The sequence below is a fragment of the Sus scrofa genome, chromosome 12, assembly GCF_000003025.6.
Source record: "Sus scrofa isolate TJ Tabasco breed Duroc chromosome 12, Sscrofa11.1, whole genome shotgun sequence".
Lineage (NCBI taxonomy): Eukaryota > Metazoa > Chordata > Mammalia > Artiodactyla > Suidae > Sus > Sus scrofa.
In genome coordinates, this window is record NC_010454.4 from 60,180,935 (window position 1) to 60,204,496 (window position 23,562).

A 23,562-nucleotide genomic window follows, 5' to 3' on the forward strand; every position below is an offset into this window, starting at 1 on the left:
CTCCCAGCTGCTGCCGCTTTATGCCACCTGCAGGTGTCTGAGAGCCCCAAGCCCCACCAGCAGGAGACCCCCAGGTGACCCGAGGGCGGGGTGCCTGGCCCAGCAGTGCCCTCGGGTCCAGGGCACAGCCCCGCCCACCAGCCAAAGGAAGGCCGGGGCAAACCTGCTGCTTTAAAAACACACATCCCTGGGAGTTCCCGTCGTGGCGCAGTGGTTAACGAATCCCACTAGAAACCATGAGGTTGTGGGTTCGATTCCTGGCCTCGCTCAGTGGGTTAAGGATCCGGCGTTGCCGTGAGCTGTGGTGTAGGTTACAGACGCGGCTCGGATCCTGCGTTGCTGTGGCTCTGGCATAGGCCAGCGGCCACAGCTCCGATTTGACCCCTGGCCTGGGAACCTCCATATGCCGTGAGAGCGGCCCAAGAAATGGCAAAAAGACACAAAAACAAAAACAAAAACAACACACATCTCCTCTGTCCGGACCAGGTAAGACACACCCCTGGCAAATCAATCGGTTAAACAGACCACAGACCACGACAGAGGGCAGAGGAAAGGCCGCCTCCCTCCCAGCAGCCCAGGCCCAGCCCCCGCCCCCGTGCAGCTCCCAACTCAGCACTCTTCAGGCTCCCGGGCTCGCACGCTCTTTCCTGGGCACAGACACCACCCACCCGGTGTACTGGTCCCGTCACGGTCCTGAAAGGGACTGAGGGTCTCTCCTGAGGAAGAGCCCACCCGAGATTTTACACGAGAACTCTTCTCAGATTGAAAAATAAAGTCCGACCCACTGTCTAGAAGGGCCCACCGTCCATGCCCATGGGCAGTGCCAGGGGCGTTTCTGGCAGACCTGCCTGGGGGCAGAGGACAGCGGCCACAACGAGAGAGCCAGGGTACTGGCGGGGCTCCACCCAGGCCCTGAGGCCACCCGTCCAGGGGTCGGCCCCACTCCGATGCTGCCCATTTCACACCAGCAGGCCCCAGACGGGGACCCACAGCACAAGCGCAGCCTTCTGCCGAGCACAGCGGGCCCCCGCGTGGCCTGGCCAACCCCGCACCAGGATGCGTTCACAGAGCCGCCCCGAGCCCAGCCGCACGCGCTGCTCCCGCACCACCCAAGACGGAGCTCGGGGCCCCCGGCGAGCTTCCAGGGCACCGAGTTGAACACAAAAGACAGCTCCAGTTTGGGGAAACAGAGACCTCGAGACACAGGGAACGTGGCACACGACACCCTCTCAATGCTACGAGACCACGTCCAGAGACCAGCCTCGGCCACGGGGCCCAGGCACCCAGAGGCCCCCCAGAAGGGCGGGCTGAGCGGGAACCATCCCGAAACCCTGCAGGAGGAGGCCCCCTCGCCCAAGATCTCCAAGGTCAAACACACGGCGCCACCCTCGTGTTCCAAACCTCCCAGCAGAGCCTCTCCCTCCAGCAGAACTCGACAGCGCCCAGTCCAGCAAACCGCTTTACTGCTGCTTGAAACGCCAAGGAGAACTGCAGGCAGCAGGTCCCCTCTGCATCGGCAGGTGGGTCAAGCACCGCCCAATCTCTGCCCAGTGACAGCCACGTGACTCGGCTGGCCCGGGCTGGGTACTGCAGTCTCTCTGCCCGGGGTGCGGTTCTGAGGCCGAGAGCGCTGACACCCGTCCCGGAGGAAGGACAAGCCCCGTGGGACGTGTGTGGGAAGCAAGCAAGAAAGGACGAAAGAGGAAACCCTTTCACAGGGGGACGCAGTGCAGCCGGACCCACGGCCCTCGCGAGGGGCTGCGGAGGCCTGGAACCCACCGCCAGCGCCCCCGCCCTGCAAGCCCTCCCCCTCCAGCGGGTGGCAGGGCGTGAACAGGGGCTCTTTACCGAATGCTGGCCAGGGGTCCGAAGCGCTGGCCTGGGCTGCCGGCCCGCCCCAGGGGTTGGTCTGGCCGGCTGAGGTGGACGGGCCCCAGGGCTCTGCTTTCTGGGCAGCAGGGCCCGAGCCAGGCAGGGCATCCATCAGGTCCAGCAGCGTGGTCTGCGGCGGGTGGCAGCCGTGCTTTTTGACAAGGAGAGAAGGGGCAGGTTTACGTCGCTGGCCTTGCGTGGGGCCTGCACCAGGCGTGGAAGCTTTTGGAAGGCCCAGCTCCCCTCTGTCGGCCCCGCCCCCACCCCCGGGGCATCGCTGAGTCCCAGTCAAGACCAGCCCCAGCCACATGGAGCTAGTCCTCTGGGCCAGGTGCCCTGCCCTCTGTCCACGCTCCTCAGGGCCCCCTCCCCAGATGCTGTCCCCAGACCCGCCCTGGCCCCGCTGCCAGCGCCGTCCACCCCGCCCTCACCCCCCAGGGGAAGCCGCTGGAGCGCTGGGGCCGGGGCCTGGGGTGAGGGCGCTGTCTCCTGATGGGATGACCAGGGCGTGGAAGGAAAAGCCACCGCAGCCGCCTGGCATTCGGTCCCAGGCAGGAAGCCCGGCACAGAGTAAGGAGACTCCAGGCACTTGATTCGCCACGTAAGCCACCCCCGCCCCATGAGGCACTCACCTCTTTCTTTGCTGGGCCTTTCACTGTGTCTCTGCGGCTTTCTTCCAGGGCCATCTGCAACCTGAGGTCATCGCCCCGCCTGAGGCGCTCTTCCTGCAGAGGACAAGGGACCGCAAGGCTGGCGGTCACCCACACCACTCCAGAGCCAAGCCCTCGGGGCCATAGCCGGAAATCAAAGCTGCGCTACACGGGCTTCGAGGGGGGGTCCGAAGACACCCCGCCCGCCGTGTGGCTTCCACTTACTTCTGATCCCACCGAGGCGGTTGCAGGCACCACCGAACGGGAAAAAGGAAATACTTCCTCTAAAACGCCTCTTCTCACGTGAAGATGGCTTCGCAACCCTCTCTAAGGGGAGCAGCGACCTGGCTCCTCACGGAACCCGAGAGTCTGACAGCCCAGAAGGGCCTCACAAGAGGACAGGAGCCACAGCCACCCCAGCCCACTGCGTGCGCTTCCGGAAAACGAGTGTCTGTATTTGCTATGGTTTCTAATGGCTGCATTCACATTTACTCCGGGCAAAGTCACCACCCACAGAGAGACTGGGCTGCCCGGCTTCCAGATACGGACCGACTACACAGGAACACACGTGCCAAATCCGACTGTGAGACGCGGGTACTGACCCACCGGGGACCGCTGTCTCGGGGGCCTCGCTGCGCCCCCAGCCTCGAGGGCAGAGCCAGGATCCACAGGGAGGTCTGACTGCACGTCCCAGGCGGCCGGAGGGGCCGGGGCGGGACCTTCTGTGACTATGACCTTCTGACTTGCAGTCTCGGTGACACTGGCTTCCATCTGCCCCTGGCCCACCTCTCGGGACCACTTCTGGGGGGGGACCTCGGGCCCAACGCACCTCCCTGCCCTTGTAACCAGAGCCAGCCCAGGGCCGACGCCTGGGAAGGGTCTCCCGTGGCTCCGCGCCTCCTGCTCCGTGGGAACTGGGCGCAACAGCGCCCACCCTTCTGCACGTCGTCTGGGCGCCGCTGCGTCTTATTCATTCTCAGGCTCCAGCTGCTCCCGACCCACCTTGGGGACTGCAGCCCGCACGGGCCTGGAGGGGCTGCAGGGTTCCCGGAAGCACGTCCTGAAAGCCCTTCCTGATGTGACTCAGCGGGGCCCCAGGGACACAGGCACACATGGGTGCAGCCCCGGGTGGCACCTGGGGATGCTCACCTGCTCAGCCACCTCTCTGCTCATGGCCAGCGCCAGCTGCAGCTGCAGCTCCTCCTCGCCACTCGTCTGCGGTCGTGCCTGCTCCAGCTCCGAGGACACCCGCGGGGAGGTGGCTGTGGGGGAGGCAGGGTCAGCGCGGGCAAGGACCGCGGTCACCCGTCAGACAGCCCACTCCCCACGCCCACGCCCACGGGCAGGGCCACGACAGGGCCACCCAAGTTCCAGGGGTCAAACCAACGTCAGAGGCCCGCGAGCCCTCGGCACAGCCGGCGCCAGGCCTCCTCCTCTGCGCCCGGGGCAGAGGCGCACAGCTCCCGGGAGAGCACAGCTCGGAGAAGACGGAGCAAAGCCCCTCCAGAAGAACAAGGCTTCAGAGGGCCTGGAACGCCTCGCAAGACCCCGGGCAGGGAAGACCCTCACTCTGAATCTCCTGGCGGAAGGGACCATGGAAAGCGAAGGCCATCTGTGCAGTGACCCTGACACTTCTTTTTCTTTTTTTGCTTTCTAGGGCCGCACTCATGGCCATACGGAGGTTCTCAGGCTGGGGGTTGAATCGGCGCTACGGCCACACGGGATCCAAGCTGCAGCTGGGACCTACACCACAGCTCACGGCCACGCCGGATCCTGAACCCTCTGAGCAGTGCCAGGGATCGAACCCGCATCCTCACAGATACCAGTCAGATTTGTTTCTGCCGTGCCACCACGGGAATTCCACATCCTGAAAGTTTTCAAGTAAAACTGCACACTGACCTGAAGCAAAAAGTATATAGGGACGTTTTTGCTTAAGCTGTTGACCAAGTGCGTTTAAACCCTTGGAAGCCAGCTCTTCCTGAAGGGGTGAGATGGGAATTACCAGCGGACCCCGACACAGCCCCACGCGGGAAAGGCCGGGCCGGCCCGGCATCCTGCTGTCCACGTCGGGAGCCCCGGCGCCGTGGAGACTGGACGCGGGGCTCTGGGAGCAGGAGCCGGGTGTGCGCCCCCCCACCCCTGCCCCCAGCCCAGGAGAGGGTCCCGAGGCCGCCGTCCGAGGAGGTGTGGGGCCACCGCCCTCTGGGCCTCGGAGCAAGCTGCTGCTCCTCCAGGTTCCGGGGCTGGGCTTCCCGTCGGGTCCACGAGCATCTGTCCCGCGGTGCGGCGGGTCCTGCTGCAGGTGCTCCCAGGGGAAGGCCCAGGCTGGGCTTCTCACTGTCACACCCGCCCCCAGAGTCTGACAGAGCAGCTGGCAAACACCCAGCGGGCGGATGGAGGGACGCGGGCAGGGACAGAAGCAGAAGCCCGTTTCGCGGCCGGGAAGACGCGAGGACGGTACTCTCACCGGCGCTCTCACATCGGGTCCAGCAAACCCAACCCCAGGCCGCCCCCAAACGCTGCTTCACTCCACCCCCAACCTGAGCGGGCGTCTTAGGAGAAAGTAAAAGGTGAGGAAGGATCCTGACGGGGGGGGGGGGGCGGAGGGGGGTCTGGATGCTGTGCTCTGGCGACAGTGAATAACCGGACAGGCCGTGCGGGGAGGGCCCCGAGGAACCCACCCCAGAGCAGGCGGGGCCGCGGGCAGCAAGGGCCGGTGCTGTCACGGGCACCGCTTTGTCCAAGCGCGTAGAAGAGACACAGAACACACAGCAGTGGGATTTCACTTGGAACAGTCGCAGGGCCAGTGTGTTCACGATGATTCATCATCAACCAAAAGGAACATTTGGGAAAAAAAAAAGGCCGGCAACCAAGAGCCTCCTGTCTACTCTGAGCCAGTGAACAGGTCAAGAGCAAAAAATGCCGCAGTTACAAAAACACAAACACACTTTTCGAAATAAGATCAAGTCAGATTCCAGCCTAGTGCATCACCCCAATTTCCAAAGCTCTTCTTTAGAAATAAAGCGAGAGCCACAAAAGTCCTCAGCTCCATCGCGACAACCCCGCTTCTTCATGACGTGTCGAAGAAAAGCACGTTTGTGCTGGTTTTCTTCCCAAACGTCACCTCTTCCCATGAGAGGTAGCAGAGCAGACTGCTGGGAACAAGGGATCGGACGGGTGGGGGCACGGCTGCAGGGGGACGCTGGGAGGGTCACAGCTGGGGAGACGGCCTGAGGAAGGCAGCTCTCTGCCCAGACCACAGCCACTCAGGCCGCCCGTGCCCAGCATCCTTTTTTTTTTTTTTGTCTTTTGTCTTTTTAGGGCCACACTCGCGGCACATGGAGGATCCCAGGCGAGGGGTCTAACTGGAGCTGGAGCTGCGGGCCACAGCCACAGCCACAGCAACCCCAGATCCGAGCTGCGTCTGCAACCCACACCACGGCTCACGGCAGTGCCGGATCCTTCACCCACGGAGCGAGGCCAGGGAGCGACCCCGCAACGTCATGGTTCCTGGTCGGACTCGCTGCCGCTGCGCCGCGGCGGGAGCTCACAGCCTCCTTCTCGATGAGCCGTCTCGGAGGCCGCTGCACAAACCCTCCGTTTATAACACACTTGGCACATCTGGCCCCTTCCTCACTCGCAAAAGGAAACCGTGAGCAGACACAGAGGACAGACCCCATCCCGCCCCCCGAGCGGCGTGCGCCCCCGTCCTGGCGGGGACTCGGCTACTTGGCCGATTGAGCGGGGCCAGGCTCAGAGCGGGGACCTTCTGGAGAAGTGAGGCCTCCCTGTCCCCGGTGCCTCTCGCCTCTCTCTCGGCAGCACATCTGCGAGGCCAGCCTGGCTTCAAATGCAAATGTGCGCGCCTGCAGCGGCGGCGGCAGTGGTGGCAGCGGCGCAGCTGACAGCGGGATACTGTGCGGCCGGCCGGCCGGAAGCGGCTCGCCACATCCGTGTGCAGCCAGACAAAGGGTCTTCCCCTACAGGCTGTGGTTTCATGAACGGATGCAGGGCTCTCAGCTGCGCAGATGCCAAGGCTCGCGGCCGCCAGCGAGTGTCAGCTGAGCTGCACACAGAGGTCCCAGGTGCGAGGGAGGCACCCCGGCCCCACAAAGGGGCTCCTGTGCCCGTGCACGTGACAGTGAACAGAGAGGGTTGTGAGACAGGCCTGAATGCACCCTTCCGACCCCTGAGCCTGGGCCGGGCCCTGCTCCGAGGAGCCCCACGACTCGCGGGGACGGAGGAAGAAGCAAGCGTCCTGGGGCCACCTGCTCCCGGGCGCCCCCTGCAGGCAGGAGGGAGGACAGGCGCTAATCACTCAGGGGGCCCCAGGGAGGAGCGAGAAGCTCTGCCAACCGTGCCTGGGGGAGAGGCCGACAGGGAGCCTCAGGAAGAGAACCAGAACACCTCCCAGTGCTTCCCGCACGCAGCCCACTCGCCTGCTCCAGGATGGGCCGGCCCTGTGCTGCAGGTGGACGGCGGTTCCCAGCTGTGCCCCTGAAAGAGTCAGGTGGCCAACATCGGGTAATTTCGAAAGAAGCAAGCAAAGCAGTCAAGGTAACAGAAACACAGAAACTGCTGCTTCTCATCGGCTCCATTGCGCAATTTTCCTAAAAAGCACTTCCGTCTGCAGTCACGCACGCTGATTAAAGGGAGCCCGGCTTCCCCACAGGGGCTCTGGACGGTGACCTGGGACCCGGTGACTCCCGGTGAAGCCCGGGGCTCGTGGGCTACAGGCGGGCTCCTCTGACAACTTGGCAAGAATGCCAGGTCACCAGGCCTCGGGGCCCAAGCCCTGCTGCCACTCTGCCAACCCCATGCCCACCGGATGACAGGACACCGGGTTCCAGCCCTGGCCCCAGCCCTAGCCCTGCCACTGAGCAGCAGCGAGGCCAGCCTCTGTGCTTCTGCTTCCTCATCTGTGACATGCACTGGGGGAGGGGCCAGGAGTGCCCACGACACAGCTGCCCCCATGCCCAGGGCCACTCTCCGCTTCTCCCGCAGCCTAGACTGGTTAGGCAGGGCTGTGGTGGGCACTCCGCTCTCCATCTCACAGTGGCCCAGTCCTTTCTGGGGAGGCCGTGGTCTCTGCCCTCCTGTCCCTGCTGGCCCTGAGCGAGGGCTGGGACTGCTTCTCCCCTGCCCAGTGCCCAGTTCCCCAGCCCAGCTAGGTTCCCTCCTCGTGCTTCCTGCGTCTTGCTCAACCTGGTGACACCTTCCTGTGCCCCACAGGCCACCTCCTGAATTAAGGGCGACCCTTGGGCATGGAGGACACGCCCACGCAGACTCTCCAGGGTCCTCGCCCCCCAGCTCACAGGGTGGGCAGAGGCGACAAGTTATGAGAAAAGCTCAGTCCCCTGGGCTACGGAAAAGCCAGAGGGTGCAAGCTGCAAAGAGCACCAGATACGAGCCGCCAGGTGACCTTCGGCCAGAGGCGCTATGACGCGGCCACACCCTGCCTGTCACCCATCACCCCGGGTCCTGGCACACCTGACGTGGCTCCAGTCCAGAAGTACAGGGCGAAGCGGCGGCCAGACAGACCCAGACCAAGGCTGTCCAGCCGTGCAGCCTATCAGGGTCGTGGGGACAGCAGAGCCAGGGGACAGGACCCCCCCCCCGAGTGACGTGGGACCCCAGGGGCTCAGTGTAGACATTTGCTATCGGGACAGCTGCCAGATGGGCACACGAGCTGGGGGCGAGCTGAGACCGCCCGCCGCTGTCCACTCTGTCGCGTGGGACGGTGGCCGGCTGACGGGGGAGTGGCCAGAGCTCCAACTCCAGCGTGAAAGGAAGTGAGGGCCTCCCTCCACCCTGCTCTCTCCTCTCCCCAGAGGAAACAGCTGTGCACGTTTTCCTGCGAGTCCACAGAAAAGGTAAACGCATGTGTGCACATGCGCGTGCTTTCCTCACGCGCCTGCGGGACCCTGGCCACTCCTGCTGTGCGTGGCTCCCTCCCGCCAGGGCCCCACCTGGGCCGGGGGAACAGCGGCAGCCCCGTGGAGGGGGGCGTCTGAACGCCCGGCCTCGACCCGTGACCCAGGCCTCAGCAGGGCATCCTGAGTGCGCCCCGGCCCAGCACCTGCCACCTGACGGCCTTATAACACCAGGTGGCATCTCTCCAAACCCTCAGGCCAGGTGGGGTCCTGCCCTCAGCCCGACTCAAGACCAGGGCCGAGGCCTAGAGGCGGCTCAGCAGGGTCCCCAGCTGACCTGAGTCCTCCCCACGGAAAGGGGGCCGGGGCTCAGAGCTGGTAGGAGAAGGGCTCAAAGCCAGTCTCCGAGGCCACCCCCTGTCCATGCAGGGCCCTGAGGTGCTCTGCGCCCTGGGGCCCTGACACCAGCACACACCACGCTGGCAGCTCTCCTGGAGCTTCTGTTCCAGTGAGGCAGACACCGGGCAGGGAAGGCCTGCCCTGTGTTCAGGTCCGACAGAGACACGAGCAGGGGCCTGCGGGCAGCAAGGCTGCCAGGCAGAGCGCGGGGGGGGAGGGGGCTTCGCCACGGGGTGGAGGGCCCCAAGGCGGACGCAGGCAGGGCGCTCAGAGGGCTATGACAGGAGGGCCCTGGCCGTCTGGACAACTGAGATTCTATTACACCTGGAAACCATCTGGCGCGGGGCCCCAAAAGAACACGTGTGGCCCTGCCCGGCCTGGTTTGTGCTGACCCTGGCCAGCTGGACCTCACCCTCCACCACGAGCAGCCCATGCTGCTGCTCTACGTGGGGGCTCAGCATACGGAGCATCTTCCTCCAACCAGGGGCGGGGCAGCCCTGAGCCCCAGGACCTTGGAACGGGAGCTTAGCTGGAAACAGCTAAGCTGCTGCAGATTAATGCTGACACGGCGTCACACTGGAGCAGGTGGCCCTGGATCCAAGGGGGCCAGTGTCCTTATGAGCAGAGAAGTCGCAGGTGCAGACACGGGGGTGGGGTGAAGCAGCTGTGGCCAAGGGAGACGGAGGGGGCCGCCAGCAGCCCTGTCGGGAAAACGCCCCCGAGGCGGGGGATGCTCAGGATGCCCCCCTGCGGGTTTCGGGGAGCACGGCCCTGCCAATACCCTGATGTGGGGCTTCCGGCCTCCAAAGGGCAACACAACCCACGCGTGGCGCTGGCACCCCTGCTCTGCGGCCCTCGGCTCCCGGGTCACAGCCTCCCCCGGCGCCCCTCCTCCCCACTCCCCACGGCTGCGCTCTGTCACCCTCCCTGGCACCTGCCTTGCTGCCCACGAGGGTCCCAGGTACCTCTGGCTCCTCCTGCCGTCAGACCGAGCTCCTCCTTCCCTCAAGAGGGACAGCGCCAGGGCCGCCCTCCCAGCAGGACATGGCCCAGCAGGGGCCCTCTGGCCTGGCTCACTGGGGACCCCCATGGCCCCTGGGCACCTGCAGCAGCGCCAGGAGTGCCGTGGCCCCGAGGACCCTCTGCGAGCCACGATTCTGTCTGCAGTGGAGCCGTCTCCCCGCCCGGACCGCTCCCCAGAGGTCGGAGGTCCCGCTCCCTCTCTGCCCCACACAGAGCGGGGGCTGAGACACCGGTCTGTCCGTTTTCCAGCTGAGTTTCCAGAGAAACGACAGCTGTGACTTCCAAGGGCACACCTCCCACACTGGCCACCACGGTGAGAGGCTGGTGCCACCGCCTCGGCCTACGGGTGTGGAGGCGGGGGCGGGGGCGGGGGCGGAGCCGACCGCAGAGGGGGGAGCGAGACCGAACTGTGTCCCGTGACGCAAAGCCCATCCTGTGTGTGTGCAAAGAAGCAGGTCTGTGGCGCTCCCGTCGTGGCGCAGTGGAAATGGATCCGCCTAGGAACCACGAGGCTGCGGGTTCGACCCTTGGCCTTGCTCAGTGGGTAAAGGACGTTAAGACCCGGCACTGCCATGAGCTGGGGCGCAGGCCAAAGGCACGGCTCGGATCCCGTGTGGCCGTGGCTGTGGCTGTGGTGGAGGCCGGCAGCTGTAGCTCCGATTACACCCCTAGCCTGGGACCCTCCGTGTGCCACAGGTGTGGCCCTAACAAGCAAAAAAATTAAAAAAAAAAAACAGAAAGCGGGCAGATGTGCGCTGTGCTCGTGGGGCTGCAGGTGCCATCCTCTCTCCAGGACAAGTCGGCCGGGGCGGGGGCGGGGGCCGGGAGGAGGGGCTGCTCCGAAACAGGAAGCAGTGTCTCCTCACGCCTTCCCAGGGGACCACGCGTCCCTGGAGCCGCGTCCACATCCTCTGCGAAAGTCACGCCCGGTGGGGGGGGGGCGCTGGGCGAGGGCGCCACACGGCTCTCCAGGCAGGTGCCCCAGAGGGAGGCGGGGCTCTGAAGAAATTTCGCTCTTCAACCAACGTTCTTTCTTAACTCGATCATAGACGGAGGTTAACCGCCCGTGGCAGTTTCTTAGAGTAACGCAGGCAGGAAATCAGTTTTAAAAGGAGCGTTCTGAGGGTGATTTTCATCTACTAAACTGGTAATGATTTTTAAAAACACGTCAGCACCCGCTCCGGGCTCCAAGGCCATCAGCGGAGCACGCCACCCGCGGTGGGCGCGCAGGAGCCCGGTCCGTCCGTCGGGCGCACCAGTACGGGGTTTCGAGAGGCAGGGCTGTTTCCTGGCGCTTCCCGCTAACCTCGCGTTGGGAACGCTACCTAGGGACACCCTCCAGAAGCCTCACAAAAGCAGGCTTCCCCCCCAAGGACGCTGACACCCGGTTATTTATTTACACTGAGAGAACCTGAAACCAACCCGATGGGGCGGGAACAGGAGAGACCCGCTCAGGAGCCTCCCTCGGGCAGGGCCTGCGCCGAGCGTTAGCACAGGAAGGCGCCCGGGACGGGCAGTGTCCTTGCCCCCGTGGGAGGGGCGCTCAGGCCTGCAGCAGCGAGCCACCTCCCCCTCTAACCTCGGAAGCCAAGTGCACCTGGGGCAACAGGAAAAACGCACTCGGGAGGGACGTCGGTGAGAACAAGGAGCAGGTGCAGCGTCTGCTGGGAATCCGGAGCCCAGGCCTCGGGCCGCCGCACGCACCGCTGCGCGCAGGGTTAGAACCCGCTCCGCGCGGGTGCCGCCTCCCCTGACCAGAAGCCCGCGGCGGGCGAGGCCTCGGCTGCCGCTGGGGGCTGCTCCTGGCAACTGCCGGCTTACAAATGAGCAGGAGGATGTGCCAACCTCCTGAGGCCCGTGCTTTGAAGAGCTCGCGGGGCCACGAGCAAGCTTCGGGTGACGCTGTCCTGCTCCACACGACCCACAACGTCGCGACGGCCTGGCTCTCGCGGAGCGCTGCTCTCGTGGACCCTCTTCTGACCTGCAGTCCAGTCCCGTCTGGACGCGCCTTCAGGGCGCGGGCTTGCTCTGCCTGCACTTCCTCTTCCCAGCAAGCACCTGCTGGCTGGCCGCCCACAGGCAAAGCCCCGCAACCGGGGGCTCCCGACCCCCAGGCAGCCGCTGTGACCTCACGACACGGAAAGCAGGGGTGCAAAGACGCATCTGCAACGTAGCTGTAGCCCTGGAAGAAAAGCATCCAGACGGACGCACACCCTCTGACGTCCGACCCGTGGACAGACGTGTCGCCAAACCGCCACGTCTGAAGGCCCGCTGGCGCTGCACACCAGCCTCCTGATTCCACTGCCCACCTGGACACTCAGGACACCGGCTCCAGTAAGACAATGCCACTGAACCCCTGGGGCAGCGATGTGCCGAGACGGAGCCCCAGAGCCGGGGGCGGCCCGGAGACAGGGGCACAGCCCCGCCAGCTGGCTGTCCCTGCCTTTCCCGACCCCCGCAATCACCTGGCCGGGCGCCACCCTCTCACCCCATGCCCGCACCTCCAGCTCCACTCCCCGTGCCCCCTGGAGGCCTCCCCAGCCCCAGCTTTTCCAAGTCCAAGCCCAGGAGGGCTTCTGAGGGACATGCCATCTGGGTTTCGACTTTTTTTTTTAAAACAACTAAATGTATTTTCCACATCCTCCAGTTGCAAAAACAGACCTAAGAGGACCGACATTCTCAGGTGCCTAATTCTTATGCCAACGTCCTCGGCCCTGTGCACACGGGCGTGTGGACACAATCCAGCTCCACCCCCACAGGCGGGCTGGCAAGGCTGGGGCCAGAGGCCCCCCCACCCACGGAGGGTCCAGAGAGCCTGCTGCCCGCAAGGCCTCCCACACACGTGCGAGGAGCACAGAGCGTCCAGGCGCTTCACAGGCCCTGGCACGGCGACCGCCCCGAGGTCCCCCTGTGGGGACGCAGCCAGGAGAGAGGCCCATGCGGGCGCCCTCAGGCCCCGTTCCTCCTCCTGCCCCGTGAGCACCTGGCCTCCCCAGACCTCCCCTGGACCCGGACTCTGGTCCAGCAACTAGAAACTCGGTGCTGGGGGCTGAGAAGTTCAAAGTCAAATCTGGACCCCTCTCCGGCGGTCACCTGTGACCCTGGCCTCATCTTATTTCGTGCCCTTCGTCCCCTCCTGCTACCTCGCCCCTGCGATCTTTTACTCCTCTAGCGTTGCAGGTGGTCAGTAAGCCAAGCCCAGTCCTTTCCAGAGGGGAGCAGGCAGAGGAAGGACCGGGCACCTTCGCGAGTGACCGCGAGTTGCTGTGGACGCCACACGAGGGCTCCCCACCCAGGGAGGCGCCGAGACCCCCAGGGCAGGCCTGAACCGCACACAGAGGGCCGCAGGTGCCACCAAGAGCAGCCGCAGGTGGCCGCACACAGCTGGGCCAACCGCACATCTGTCTCTGGGACGGCAGGTAGGTTCGGGCGCCCCCGTGGGAAGCCCAGGGCGACCAGGCTTCCATTCCCTGTCCTCTTCCTCTTCCTTCCTCTTCTGTGAGAAGGAGGATGCCAGCCGGCAGCTGCCCTCCTGCCCAGCGACAGAGGGCACGCTGGTGCTGCAGCAAGGCCAGCGTGGCTCTCGCCCGGAGACGACTCAGCTCCGCGAAGGGAGCCGACCCCAAGCCGGGGGTGCCTTCCTGCCCTCAGTAGCCCTCTCTCCACGGAGGGCAGTCCAGGGCACAGAATGAGCCTGGGGGAGGTCTGGCCCTGACCCTGAGCGTCCACGTCAGAGGACCGGCCGCTCTTCACATTCCAGAGCCCACGGTGGCGCCGGAGCCGCCTCTGATGCAGAGCTTTGCAGTTTCTACAGGCCCGCTGATGGGCGTGCACGAGGGAGCGGGCGGAGCTCCCTCCCCTTCGGCTGCCCCGTCCGGTGGTCTAAGCCCTACGCCCGAGAGGCCTCCTCGGGGGCCCCACGGCCTCACCTACACGCGGTGGTCCTGAGCACAGACTCCGTGCCAGGCCAGGCGAGGCACAGGCCCAAGGCCACGGCCTCGGGCGGGGAGGACAGCGGGTCACGAAGCCATGCACATGAGCTCCAGGAGAGGCCAAAGAGCTCAGGGACCGCCAGCGTGGGGTTCTCCCCAGGCCCCGGTCTTCTCACCCGCACCCGCCGCCCTCCAGGTCCTGTGGCCACGGGGAGGTCCAGGGCGCGAGCCGCCTCCACGCCCCCTGCTCCACTCACGGCCACCCCCACGTCAGGGGACAGCTGCTCACCCAGCCGGGCCTCAGGTCCTCTGGGCTCGCCCTGAAAACATCCCCAGGCCTCCTGGGCCCCATCAGGTCCAGGCGCTGTCATCTCCCTCCTGGTCCCCCTGCCCCCGTCAGAGGGTCCCCCTCGGCCTTCTCCTCCTCGAGCCCCTGCCCTGCCTCCCAGCTTCACAGAGGGCCCCCCACCAGGCTGCCCTGTGCTGGGAGGCGAAAAGCTCAGCAAGGGAAGGGTGGCAACGCTCCCACGGCAGCCACGGCCAGGACGTCCAGCCACGACGGAGGTGGGTCCATCCCGGCTGCGCAGGAGCCGCAAGCGCCGCAGCCCCCGCGCCCCCCCAGGCCCAGCCGCTCCGTCCTCTGCCTGGGATGCCCTTCCGGACCTTCAGGGGGCCGTCCAGGTGTGTCCTGGGCCCTCCCGGCCCTCAGGCCACCCGCCCAGGCTGGGTTTGGCTGCCCCCTCCAGAGCATTCAGGACGCCGCACGAGATGTAAGCCCCTCCCCAGGACGGGGGAGGGGGGGCACCACGCAGCCGACTAAGCGGGCAGAGGGTGTGGTCTGCCATGTCCAGGGCTCTGGGCTGGACCGTGCAGGTGCCCTCTGAGAGCCAGGATCGGGGCATCACTTAGAAGAGGGAGGTGGGTAGGCAGGGGGAGGCCAACAGCGAGGACACCAACCCGAGAGCTGGCGCTGAACCGCGGCGGCGCATTGGAGGAGAAGGACGGGTCTGGGGTCTTCGAGGTCAGCTCCGCGGTTGCATTGGCGGGGGAGCCCCAGGAGGACCAAACAGACATGGCTCATGACAGGAAGCCCTCCTGCCACACGGTCTGAGGGACCCAGCCGCAGACACGGTGCCAGGCTGCCTGCCACTCCCACTCCGCCCCCTGCCCACCAGGCCTCCCCTGCGGGGCCTGGGCTCCTAGGTGCGCCCTCACCAAGGTCTCGCCTGAATCACAGCCCGCATTTCACCAGGCCGGCGTCAGTGCCACCTCTCAGTGTCAAAGTCCAAGCCGGCGTGTTCACAGCAGCCCCGCCCGGGCCCAGACCACACCGTCCCTGCAGCCTCGCCGTGGGGGTGTGAGGTAAGCAGGGGAAGGCACCCCCGGAACCTATTTGCCCAAACTCACCCAGGGCACCAGAAACTGTGGGAAGACAGGCTCACTCCCTCATTTCACTCCGAATTTCCACCAGAGCCAAAGGAGCCAAGACCTTCGCGTGAGCTGTGGTCAGAACAACGTGCCAGATGGGGGGGGAGCTGGGCTCACCACGCAAACAGCACAGGAGAGCTGGGGGCCGGGGACACGAACACACCTCACCAGCTGCTGAGGGGCGGGCAGGACCTGGGAGCGCGGGGGCCCCAGCCGGGCAGCCCCAAGGCCCTGCAGGGAAGAGGCGACAGCGCGAGGCTGGTCCTCCCCGCCGCGTCCAGGACAGACCGGGGGCGGGGGGAGGCGAAGGAAAGACCCCAGAGCCCAACGGCCACGACTCGAGGCCGCAGGCCAGGCCAGCCGCGGCGTCAGTGGCCGGAGTGAGTGGGAACTGTTTCCAGGGCGGCCGGGCCGCCTCCTGGTCGGGGAGCCGCATGGAGGCTCTCGGCTGGGGCCCTTCCAGTGGGGGCAGGAGAGAAGGGGAGGCCCCGGGACCAAGGCAGAGCAGACCGGGCGTTTCCCGAAGACGGCAGTGCAACCTGGTTTCAGCGCCCCGGCAACAGCTGGGTCTGCCCAGGATGCAGTGTTGACCGTTTCAGTTCCGCACTGAGTTAGAACCTTCAGACACCGCGACCCGCGATGGCCAGTACAGCCAACTCTCTCTTCACCGCGGTAACGGGCCTTCAGGAGCGGGGGCAGTGAACCCAGGAGCAAGGCACCCCCACTTCGTCCTCAGCAGGCACTACCGCTGCACAGGCCTGCCAGCTGGTGTCTACCAAACCCGGGGCTGTGGATGGCAGCACCCCCCCAACTTTCCAGGGTGGGGGGGCCACAGGGAGAGCCCGGACAGTCACCCCATGCCTCACCCAAACAGCGGGCGCCCTCTTAAGCCTTGGGCAGCACTTGCGGCCAGTAGCGTGGGCCGGCCTGGGCTCCGGGGAGCAAGGGAGCCGGGCCCCGAGGCCCAGAGGCAGGGGGAGAGAATTGGCTGTACCGACGGACGAGCACACCCCCAGCAAGCTGCCCAGCGGCTCCCACCTCGGGCTGCGCGGTCACACGCGAGGCAAGGCTGGGAGCAGTCGCCGTCGGGGCGCGGGGCCGGCCCCAGGTGCGGCAGGAGCGGGGGGCGCTGGCTCGGCGGCTGCGGCTCCTCGCTCTGCCCCAGCGGGGCGCCCAAGCGGTGCTGGGGACACAGCGAGGCCTCGGGCGCTGCGGGGCAGGGACACACACACACACATACACACAGAGAGAGATAGGCCGTTAGAGGGACAGGGAGCAGCAGAGGCCGGGCGGCGCCAACAGCCGTCATCACACGCGGACCCTGAACCTGCAGCGCACGCTCAAGGCCAGAGGGACCAGGACTCCGGGCCGGCGGCAGCATCATCGGGCAGAGCGGCAGGCCTGCCACCTCCTCCCCACACCTGCATGGGCAAGACGCTGCTCCGGCTGCCCCACGCGCAAGGACAACGACCGCAAACGGCAGGTGGGGAGAGGAGCGGGTCCCGGGGCCTGTCCCCGGGAGCCCCCAGGGGATGCAGGTTGCACCTGTCATGAAGGTCACGACCTTTGCCCCAGCAGAGCCCTTCAAATTAAGCAGGGAATCAGGAGCTGACGTGGGACGAGAAACACTGGCCTCTTTCTTTGCCAGACAAACCCTGGAAGCTCCTGGACCAGGCGGCCCGATCACGCCCGGCCGACCCCTCCTGACACGGGAAGCGGCCTGCGACCTGAGCAAGGGTGACGGGGTCTGTCAGATGGCAAACCACCTCCTCTGAACACAACAAGTTTCACGCTGAGAGGGGCACCCATTCCAAAACCAAAGGGTGCAGACCGCGCTTCCGTCTTCGCAGCCAGAAGATGCAATTTCTGCAGCCCCCAGGGCTGCCTCTCCCGCCACCACACGGCCGAGGCGCCACGTCGGCGAAGGGCCCGGATGCTGTCGTGGCTTCTGGACCGGCGGCCATCAGGTCCCGCCCCCACTCCGCTCCCTGGCGTCTCCGGGTGCTGGGCAAAGACCCGAGGGACAGACATGCACGGTGCGGCACCAGAGCCACCCCACCCAGCACGGACCCAGCCATGCAGCCGCTTCCCCGTGGGCTCTCGTCCACGGGCTGGGGAGGGCCCTGCCCGCAGCGGTGGGTGACCCAGAGACAGTCCCTGCCCTGAGATGCTCCAGTGCAGCAGACACTGGGCTGGGCAGGAGACCCGCAGCCCGACGGGAGAGGCCCTGCGGCTGAGGCTAAAGAAAGCAGTTCACCCAGAACCACCAAGCCCCCGCTGCCGGGCAGCAGGCTGGTCCCTCCGCGCCCCGCCTCCGCCCAGGGCCAGCCCTGCCCACGCGGAGCCTCTGTCAGGGAAACTCAAGGCAGACCGAGAGCGCCCCGTCGGCTGCCAGCAGCCGGAACGGAGGCGGCGGCGGCGAGCCCTGGCTCAGTCCCGGGGCCCGGGCCACTACTCACAGCCGTGGTAGGAGGCCGGCGACCCCCCGGCCTTGCCGTACTCCTGCTCCGAGTAGCTGGTGGAGAGGTTGGGCTGGCTGGAGCCCCGGCCGAAGGCGACCTGGTGGCTGCCCATGCCGGTGGCCACCTGCGCCATGCGCTCCTTGGTCTTGAGCGCCTGCGCCCGCTCGGCCTTGAGCCGCTCCTCGTCCCTGAGCAGGGCCACCAGCTGCTTGGCCTTCTCGCGCACGTTGACGCCCTGGTCCTTGCCGTCGCGGTCCACGTACTGGAAGTCCTTCAGCGTCTGGATGGCGAAGACGTTCTCGCGGCACTGCTGGGCCACGCGCTCGGAGCCCGTCTTGATGAGGTAGTCGAGCAGCGTGAGCGCCTTGTACACGTGCCGCCAGTTCTTGCCGTGGTCGTTGAGCCGCCGCCACGCCATGCTCATGATCTCCGAGAAGGCCACCACGTTGTAGGTCAGGTCCGCGATCTCCGTCATCAGGGAGCTGGACGGGCCCCACGGGTCGTTGGAGGTGGCCTCCCGGACCTTGACCTCGGCCTCCGAGTAGTTGTTGACGATGTTCTTCATCTGCCGCCTGATGGACGAGGTCGCCATCTTGGGCTCCGTCGCCCCAGACGCCGAGCCCTTCAAAGACGGAAGCAGCGTCCCTGCGCCGGGCAGGCTGGGGCCCCGCCGAGCTTCGGCCTCTGCAGCAGGTCTGGGGCGGGGTCGCAGACGGTCATGTCCTCTGCCGGCGCCGCGGGTCCGAGAAGCCGGAAGCCATGACCTAGAGGGAGAGACGCAGGCGTCAGCGTGGCCCAGCCCCGCGGACGGCAGGCACGGCCAGCCAGGGCGACAGGGGGTCGCCCTGCAGGCCCACGCGGACGCAGAGATGCCCCTTCAAGACTCAGGCCAGACCGATACCACCACTGAAGCGTCCACTCAGGCGTGAGCCTCTGGAAGGAGAGCAGTGGCGCTGTAACCACTGCTCAGTTGTCAAAACTCTTCCACGGGTGTGTTGTCACTGGCTGGCGAAAGCCGCCTACAAGGACCGTGATGCGGGGCAAAGTCAGGCTGACGGATTTTATTTTATTATCTTTTATTGCTTTCAGGGCCACGCCCGTGCCACATGGAGGTTCCCAGGCTAGGAGGTTAATATCAGAGCTACAACTGCCGGCCTACGCCACTGCCACAGCCACGCCGGATCCGAGCCACGTCTGCGACCTACACCACAGCTCACGGCAACACCGGATTCCTAACCCACTGAGCGAGGCCAGGCATCGAACCTGCAACCTCATGGTTACTAGTCAGACTCATTTCCTCATGCTACAAGGAGAACTCCAGGCTGATGGATTTTAAATTAGCTTTGGGAGTGAGAAAGCATCTCATTTCAGGTCTATCTAACCCATGTGCCCGTCTACAGCGGCCTGGGCACCACCTGCCAACTGCGGGGGATTCTCCATGACCACCTCGTCTCCTGGCTTCTCCTAGAGGCTCCCGACTCCTCTGCAGGAGCACAGCTCAGGCCTCCCCACTGGCTTCAAAAGCCTCCAACATCTGGCCCGAGCCGTGTCATACAGCCTGATAAATAATCTGGTTCCAGGAGTTACCATCGTGGCTCAATGGAAACAAATCTGACTAGTAACCATGAGGACGCAGGTTCGATCCCTGGCCTCGCTCAGTGGGTTAAGGATCTGGTGTTGCCGTGAGCTGTGGTGTAGGTCGCAGACGTGGCTCGGATCTGGCATTGCTGTGGCTGTGGTGGAGGCCGGCAGCAACAGCTCCGATTCGACCCCTAGCTGGGGAACCTCCCTGTGCCGTGGGTGCAGAGCTAAAAAGACAATAAATAAATAACAGCCCAATTTCCTCACTTCAGAAAGAAGACTGAGGGCTACACATTAACAGGTGCACCCAACCCTTTGCCACAAACACGTGCACCCCCCCTCCCGAGAAGAAACATCTATGGAGCTGGAGTGAGGGCCACATCTCCCAGCAGGAGGTTCAGGCTGTGGGGACCCCATCTGGCTTGGTCACCAGTGAGCACCCGGCACTGCGCCTGACGTGGACAGAAACACTGAGATACATTTCTGAAACAGAACAAGAGGGTCCCTCCCTCCGGAAGGCACAGGCTGGCAGGGGGCAGAGGTGAGCACAGGGGATCTGAGGAAGCAAAGCCAGACCTCGGCCGGAGGGGGCGCAGCCAAGGCGGCAGGGAAAGGGCGGCACACATAACCCCCAGGGCGGCCTTCCGAGGGGGAGACCCGAGGGGCGGAGGGCAAGGGGCGGCCTCGGTGACCCCTCTCCTGGACGACAAGGCTGCTCCAGCCAGAGCAGCGCAGCTGGGGCCCAGGCACCCAGGGGGCCCTTCCGCCTCCCGGCCCCCGGCCCCCCGCGGCCTCCAGCCGGGAGGTCTCGCTCCGCGCTGGCAGAAAACCTTCCGGGGAGGCTGCCCCTCCCCGGGTGCAGACGGGAAGCTGAGGCCTGGTCAGGAGGGCAGCGGACCAGGGCGGCCTGCGGGGACCCGCTCCCTCCTCCCGGGGTGGCCCTCGGGCTGCGCCGCTGCTGCCCGAGAGGAACGGACGCCCGCCTTCCTCACCCCGGGCCTCAGCCATGAGGAAACGGAGGGACAGGAAACCAACGACCACTTCTCACACGGGGGCCGCACAAATAGGAGGCCGCTCGGCACACCTGCCGGCCCACGCAGCCTCCCAGCCTCGGGGGCGTCGGGAGCCTCCCCTGCAGCCCAGAACCCCAGAGGCCGCCCTCCCTGCCCGGCCGGCCTCCCAGGACCCGGACAGATGCTCCGACGGACCCGCCCAGCCAGCGTGGTTAGGCTGCTGGCTCACGGTGACACCCACAGCCACACGGGACCCGGGACGGGCCTCAGGAGAAGGAGCACTCTGACCCCATAAGCACAGGCCCGCCGGGGCCCTGGAGACACTCGGTGTCCTTACGAGCCAGGGGACACTGGCTCCCCACCTGTCACCCACGGGGGACAAAGCAGGGGGGACTGTCCCGCCCCTCGAGAAGCAGGTGGCCTGGGGTCCGGCGCTGCAGACGTCCCCAGCCACCCTCCTCCAAGGGCAGAGGCAGCGCTGATGAGGCCCGAGAACAAACTACAGGCCTCACGAAGAGCACCAGCTTTCCGCGGGAGGACCGAGGCCTCGGGGGCTGCTGTCCGCCCTCTGGCCCTCTGGTCGGGGCCAGGGCACCCCCGAGCCTCCAGGGTTCATGCAGTATTTGTTCTGAAAAGGAGCAGACACTGTGAACGGCTGCCTGCGGGTCCCCAGCTGCGGAAGAGTGGCCCACAGGACGAGATGGGAGAAGGGGCCCCAAGGGCACCTCGGGAACCATCTTCAGGGCCCACGTGCCACACGCCTCGCCCGACGCGGGTCCGACGCTGCCCGGGCCCCAGAGGAGGACGTGGGCCCCGAGGCTCCATCACCCCGCCCCGAAGACCTCATCGCGTTCTCCCGTTTCAAAGCTTCGCCCTCAACCTCAGGACCGGGTGGACACGCCCAGATGTCTTCCTGCCAGCAACACCTGCCGGTCCCCGCCAGGCCCCGGAGCCCCCCAGGGCCCGAGCTCTGCTCCGTCCTAACTAGCTGGCAGGCTCCGCTGTCCAGACTCCCGGTCCTGTGTGCCCGCTGCCTTCCACTTTGGCCAGCAGAGCCTGCCCAAGCCAAGGACACGAAAACAGGACCACTTGAGCCCTTCCGGCTCGTCACTCAAGCCTGGGGACCTGGGGTCGCTCACAAACGTCCAGTCCTTTAAGAACCTCCAGGCCAGATGGCTCGGGGAAGGGGACTGTCAAAGCAAGGAAAAATAAACACTGTCAAGGGTTTAGGCCAAGATAGCCACCAGAAAAAAAAAAAAAAAAAAATACGAGGCCTTATTTTCCTAAGTTACTTACTGACAACCAAAGGAACATCAGCAGCCAGAAATGCCCTCGGAAATCTAGTCCAATCACCGGGTATTAATGACTACCTCACAAGCTACGGTAAATGACGCACACACGTTTGTACAATTCTGTTACAACTTAAAATATTTCTGGGCAGAGACAACAAAATGATTTCAAGTTCAGACTTTCTATTCAAGACACACAAATCTTTCTGCACCCACCCAGAGAGCTGGGCCAGCAGCCAGAGGACAGGCAGTCTTTTCCCTGGATGGGGGGACCAGGGCTCACGACCACACCTCTCTACTCCCTGAAAAGCCTATTTTGAAACTGCAGTAATAATTACTTTTATTAAGAATAAGGAGTTCCCTGGTGGCTCAGAGTTAAGGATCTGGCATTGTCGCTGCTGTGGATTGGGTTACTGCTGTGCTGTGAGCTCAGTCCCTGGCTCAGGAACTTCCACAGACCCCAGGCAGGGCCAAAAAAAGAAAAGAAAAAGAAAAGAAAGAACCAGGTTGTGGGTTTTTTTGGCATTTTAGGGCCATGGAAGTCCCCAGGCTAGGGTTCACATCGAAGCTGTAGCTGTCAGCTTACACCACAGCCACAGCAATGCCAGATCTGAGCCACGTCTGCGACCCACACCACAGCTCATAGCAACGCCAGATCCTTAACCCACCGAGAGAGGCCAGGGATCAAACCCGCATCCTCATGGATCCTAGTTGGGCTCATTAACCGTCGAGTCATGATGGGGACTCCAAGAATCAGAGTTTCTGATGTACATGAGACAACCACTGGTAACCACACAGAGCTGATAAAGGCCAACCAGCCCCAAAGACAGTGAGCATCGGCTGGCCTGGGGAAGCCTCCCTGTGGGTGGCACGCCCGTCTGTCAGGCTCCAGAAAGGCCGCGGGAGATCTGCAGATGCCATGGCAAAAGCCAGACTGTTCGGCTGCACAGACGGAGAGCCGATCCTTGCTGTTCCGGAGGCAGAAGGAGGGACCGGGCGTCTGGGGACAGCAGATGCAAACTGCCAGATCTGGAATGACAGCGAGACCCCACTGCAGAGCCCAGGGAGCTCTACCAGTCTCCGGGGATAAACCATAACAGAAAGGAGCATTTTAAAAGCATGGAGACAGTATGTACAACTAAACCACTTCAACAGAAGGTAGCACAGTCCCAGAAATCGACCGTAATTTAAATTCTTTTGCAAGAGCCCGTCTGCTCGGTATGGAAAGGAACACTCCTGCCTCCAGTCCGTGCCCGGTCCTGGGGGTGGTTCCTTAAGCCGAATTTCACTCCATCCTGGAGACAGCAGACTCTGTCTGCCGCTTCCACCTGCCCAACGTCCTGTCCCTTCTCCGAGACAGAGCCCGGGCTTCCCGTGGGGAAGAGGCGGGGAGCGGGCCCAGCCCCGGCCATCAGCGCACCCGGGCCCAGCCACCATGGGCAATCCAGCCTGGGCTGCCGGAGACCCCGCTGGGGAGGCCCCCAAACCACAGGGAAACTCAGCAGCCTCAGGCCCCCGCAGGGCCAGGTTTCCCAGAGGCTGAACCCAACACAGAAGCAAGGAGCCCAGGGACGGAGCCGGGGCCAGACTACCGCTGCCTGAACCCATGGCCGTCTGCACCTGAAGCCGTTTATCCACACAGCAACTGTGCACAGCCCCGAGCAACAGCCAAAGCACAGGCAGAGCCTCCAGGACAGGCACAGGGACTCCCGCCAGGCCCTCAGCCCTGGCTGAGCCACGGCGGGAGCAGGGTGGGGCCCCTCCCTCCTCAAAGTGCAGGGGACCCAGCCAGAGTCTGGGATCATCACTCTTTAGAGGGCAGCTTGTAATGGTGACCATAACGCAGCAGCTGTCCCACTTGCAGGGGACAGGCTGGGGCAGAAAAGTTCTGGCACATCTGAAAACACAACCAGAATTCGATAGACAGCGCCTACTAGAAACAGATAATACAACAGCAAACAGAACAACGCTAAAAAAACAACAAAAAATTCCAAGGCTCGGGTGATACCCCTGGAGGCAGGAAGAATTCGGTAACAACTT

At 64.8% G+C, this 23,562-nt stretch overlaps 1 protein-coding gene across 11 annotated transcripts in view; it reads right to left on the reverse strand.

Moving 5' to 3' along the window:
• The window catches only part of EPN2 (epsin 2), a 77,624-nt gene that overhangs the window by 9,019 nt on the left and 45,043 nt on the right, over positions 1-23,562 (reverse strand). For 10 of the 11 annotated variants that reach the window (XM_021067960.1, XM_021067964.1, XM_021067963.1 and 7 more), the window contains exons 2-5: positions 17,637-18,403; positions 3,672-3,784; positions 2,505-2,597; positions 1,849-2,023 (exon numbers count right to left, since the gene is read on the reverse strand). In XM_021067960.1, the coding sequence (XP_020923619.1) occupies positions 1,849-2,023; positions 2,505-2,597; positions 3,672-3,784; positions 17,637-18,403 (1,148 nt within the window). Of the gene's footprint in view, positions 1-1,848; positions 2,024-2,504; positions 2,598-3,671; positions 3,785-16,215; positions 16,387-17,636; positions 18,404-23,562 lie in introns of all 11 variants that reach the window. The other variant, XM_021067966.1, reaches the window with a different exon arrangement.